The sequence below is a fragment of the Benincasa hispida genome, unplaced genomic scaffold, assembly GCF_027475165.1.
Source record: "Benincasa hispida cultivar pf3 unplaced genomic scaffold, pf3_genome.v1.1 HicScf351, whole genome shotgun sequence".
NCBI classification, from domain to species: Eukaryota; Viridiplantae; Streptophyta; class Magnoliopsida; order Cucurbitales; family Cucurbitaceae; genus Benincasa; species Benincasa hispida.
In genome coordinates, this window is record NW_028326439.1 from 22,160 (window position 1) to 26,442 (window position 4,283).

The 4,283-nt window shown below is 38.3% G+C and overlaps 1 protein-coding gene across 2 annotated transcripts; it reads left to right on the forward strand.

Annotated features, from left to right (window-relative positions):
• Positions 1–243: 243 nt before the first annotated feature.
• Positions 244–2,447, forward strand: LOC150030286 (mogroside I-E synthase-like). 2 transcript variants are annotated; one of them, XM_090309858.1, is made up of 2 exons: positions 244–999; positions 1,532–2,447. In XM_090309858.1, the coding sequence occupies exons 1-2, from the start codon at positions 319–321 to the stop codon at positions 2,234–2,236; spliced, it is 1,386 nt and encodes a 461-aa protein (XP_090165984.1). In that variant the 5' UTR covers positions 244–318; the 3' UTR covers positions 2,237–2,447. The 2 variants fall into 2 exon arrangements, with proteins under 2 accessions (XP_090165984.1, XP_090165983.1); XM_090309857.1 differs by having other exon boundaries at positions 246–999; positions 1,514–2,447.
• Positions 2,448–4,283: the final 1,836 nt, after the last annotated feature.

Below are 4,283 nucleotides of genomic sequence, written 5' to 3' on the forward strand. Positions count from 1 at the left end.
CTTCCCTTCTCTAATTCTTTTGACTTTCTCTCTCCTCTCACTTCTCTTCTTCTTGAAACACTAAATAATGAGAGTTGAAACACTAAATAGAAAGATGTATGGTTATAGTAAATTCAAAAAATAAATAGAAAAGAATAAAAAAAAAAAAAAAAAATGTAATCACGTGTTGATATGATTATTTTAAAGAAGTCATGGGAAGAAATGTGGTAGGTTTGTTTATTAGTGAAAATAGAAAGGAGAAGGGAAAATGAGGTTGGGATGTGCGACTACAAAAAGAGGGGGAAAGAATAATAAGAAGCAAAGTATATTGAAGAATAGATGGAAATGGGAGAAGGGAAAAAAGAAGAGATAGTGGTTGTTCCTTTTCCAGATGGACAAGGACACATAAACCCCATCCTCCAATTCTCCAAAAGCCTTGCCTTGAAAGGACTTAAGGTTACTGTCTTACATGTTCTCAACACCCATGAAATCACTGACCACAAGAAACACAGGGACATGGGCGTTGGCGACTCGTCCATGAAGATCGAGGTGGAGTACAGGCCTCGAGTCCCCTACAAAGGGGGAGATCCAGAGTCCGAGCCGATGGAGTCGTATATGCAACGTGTGAAGACCTCCATTTGCTTCCACTTAGGGAACTTGCTCGACCAACGTCAGATCTCCAATTCTCCAATTGCTTGTGTTGTGTATGATTCTCTCATCCCTTGGGTTTTGGATGTGGCTGCTGGATTTGGCCTCTCTGGGGCTCCCTTCTTCACTGAATCGTGTGCTGTTAATGCCATTTTTTATCACATAAACCGTGGTTGGCTGAAGATGTCAAATGTTATGCCTGACGAAACCCCTATTTCTCTTCCTGCCCTCCCACTTCTTCAAATCACTGACTTTCCTTCACTCATACAAAATCCACGCCAATATCCAGTCTTTCTTAGCTCCATGATTCACCAGTTCTCTAACCGCCCTCGTTGGATGTTCATCAACACTTTCCATGCCTTGGAGCCACAAGTAAGTTCAATCCACTTACCTTTCTCCTTAATCTCTCTCAGACTTTTCTTCTTACTTTTCAAAAGCCATAGCAAACTTTTAAAGTTTTTGTTTTTTAAATTTAGCTAAATATTTTTATATTTCTTTGAGAAAGATAAAACTCAATAGTGTGAGAACAAGCACAATTTTCAAAGACTTAAAAAGAAAAGGTACCTGATTTTCCAAAAAAATCCTTAATTTTTAAATTTTTAAATATTCCTAAAAAATAAATAAGTACCTATCTAACAAAATTTTAAAAAAGAAAGTAAGATTTCAAATATATATATATTGTAAAATGTTTTAACTATTCCACAATAACAATTTTTCTTTTATTTGTTATAATTATCTTTCTAATTAAAAGTTTCTCTGCATAGATTCAACAATAGACACATTAATAGATTAATACAACTTTGAAACTTCAATAATTTTAAACAAACATTTGTTTATAAATTAAAATTAGAAAAAAAAAACTTACAAAAATATTAAATAAATATAGGTACTTGAGTGGATGCAGAGGTACGTACCATTCAAGACAGTAGGACCGACAGTTCCATCTGTACTCATAGACAAAAGGTTGAAGAATGACCACAATTACGGAATGGATCTAATAAAATCAAGTGAAGAAGAAAAAATAATAAAGTGGTTGGACTCTAAAAATAACAACTCCGTGGTTTACGTGTCATTCGGAAGCGTATCAAAGTTGGCGGATGAGCAAATGGAAGAACTTGCATGGGGCCTCAAAGCAGCCAACGTAACATTCCTTTGGGTCATTAAAGAGCCTGAAGCCCAAAATATGCTTCCAAAAGCCTTCTTTGAAGAGACGAAAGAGATGGGGATGGTGGTGAAATGGTGCTCCCAAGTCCAAGTTTTGGCTCACAAATCAATTGGGTGTTTTGTCACTCACTGTGGCTGGAACTCAGTCTTAGAGGCTATTACTTGTGGGGTTCCCATGGTATCAATGCCTCAATGGACTGACCAAATGACTAATGCCAAGTTTGTGGAGGATGTGTGGAAGATTGGTGTGAGGGTTAATCCAAAGCAAAATGGGATTGTTAGGAGACAAGAGATTGAGTTGTGTATTAGGAAAGTTATGGAGGGAAAGAAAAGCCTTGAGATTAGACAAAATGCAACTAAGTGGATGAAACTTGCAGCTCAAGATCAAACCTCTGACAACAACATTGATGATTTCGTGACACAACTTACAAATCGTGTTATATGATTTTTCTTTTTGATGATATGTCAACATTGTATGTCGGTGAATACCATTGGAGTGTTTCTACTTAGAAAAATGATAATCATATTATGTTTCACATTTATTGTTTAAAGTTTTGGAGATTGTAAACATATGTTTAGATTGTGATATGTATGAGTTTGTTAATAAGTCTACGTGTTTCAATTCTAATATGTTAAACGTGGATTTATTAAGTGTATTTGGTTGGCGTAACGACCCAGATTTGTACGCATATAGGAAATTAAATATCAAATAATAAGCAGGACGAAATTTTATTTAAAGGGGTGGAAATTTAGAAAAAAAAAATAATAATAATAATAATAAATAAATAAATTGGAAATTGGAAATTTATTCATTATCCAAAAGATAATGAATAAGGGAGCGAGCGGCAGCGAGAAACTGGGAGAGAGCGAGAGCCACACCAGCGAGAAAACTGGAGAAAACGAGATTCTGAGAAGGGAGCTGCGCGATCGAAGGAAGAATTGGAGAGCGAGAAACCCAGCGAGCGATGCTAGCGAGATTGAGGCTGGCGAGAGTAGAAAGAGCGAGATCCCTGGAGAGAGCGAGATTGAAGGAAAATTGGAGAGAGCGAGAATTGTAGCAAGGCAGTTGGAGAAAGCGAGAGTAAAGAAAGCTATTCTTAGCGAGACAGTAGGAAAGAGCAGGAGCGAGCGCGAGCGCGAGCGAAAGCGAGAGGGGCGAGAGCGCGCGAGAGCGGGAGCGGGAGCGGGAGCGGGAGCGAGAGCGAGAACGAGAGCGAGAGCGAGAACGAGAGAGAAAGCGAGAGCGAGAAAGCTGGAGAGAGCGAGGCGGAAGAGAAAATTTGAGAGCGAGAGTGGAGAGAGCGGGATTTCCAGCAAGAAAGCTCCAGAGTAAATTCCTAGCGAGAAAACGGGAGAGAGCGAGAATTTAAGAGCAGAGTGAGCGAGATTTGGACAAAAGCGCGAATTATGCGTTGAATTTGGCCACGATCTTATAGATTATACATGGAAAAACCCTAAAATTGAATACAAACAAAGAATGATGACGTAAGGGAAAACATTAGCCAAAATTAGGTGTCTTATTGAGAGAAATCCATAAACCATAAGTAATTTTAAAGAAGCCACCTGTACGATGATTTGTCACACTGAGAAGAGCTGAAAACTACTATAAATAGGACCCTTTGCCGAAGATTTAACCCATTCTCAAACAAATCTCAGTAACATAGTATCGTGTGAAAAAGTAAGTGTGAGTGAGGAAGTTCTGTGAGATTAAAAGAGAAAAGCTCGGGTAAAGTGCTGCCCAAATTTCTTCTTTTGATTTAAAAAGGGAAAACTCTGGTGATAAAATCATAAAGAATAATAAGGAATAATTAGATCACAGTCAAGGTAAGTAGTTTATCTCACCCTCTCTTTAAATGTTCTATGGTAGTGTACCTTTATTATATTGCATGGTTATGTTAATTGTTATATTGCATTACATGTTTAGAACACGTTTCTCTACAAGGGACCCCATGCATTATGTTTGTTCACGATTACGTTAAAACCAAGTTTTAATTAGGTGTAAGTTATGCTTCCAGTCTAATCTTATGGTTATGCTAATGGTTGATGTTGGATGCGATTCTAGCCCTACTGACTGCATGACCCGCTAATCATCAGATGGGTTAGTTTCCGCTTAAGTCCTCATCTTCTTATCAGGGCGGAAAGATTTATGTTGGAAGCATAACGTTTATGCTAATGGTTGATGTTGGATGCAACACTGGCCCTACTGACTATATGACCCGTTAATCATCAGATGGGTTAGTTTCCGCTTAAGTCCTCATCTTCCTATCAGGGCGGAAAGATTTATGTTGGAAGCATAACGTTTATGCTAATGGTTGATGTTGGATGCGACTCTGGCCCTACTGACTGCATGACCCGCTAATCATCAGATGGGTTAGTTTCGCTTAGGTCCTCATCTTCCTATCAGAGCGGAGAGATTTATGTTGGAAGCATAACCGACCACCACATGTTATTATACGTTTTCGGTCCCAATCATATGTTTTCATGACATGTTG

What these genes read in the sequence shown, in the direction of transcription:
- LOC150030286 (XM_090309857.1), top strand. Translation starts at nt 319, where the DNA reads ATGGAAATGGGAGAAGGGAAAAAAGAAGAGATAGTGGTTGTTCCTTTT. An exon ending in TCCATGCCTTGGAGCCACAA is followed by an intron (nt 1,000 to 1,513) that starts GTAAGTTCAATC and finishes AAATAAATATAG; the next exon opens with GTACTTGAGTGGATGCAGAG.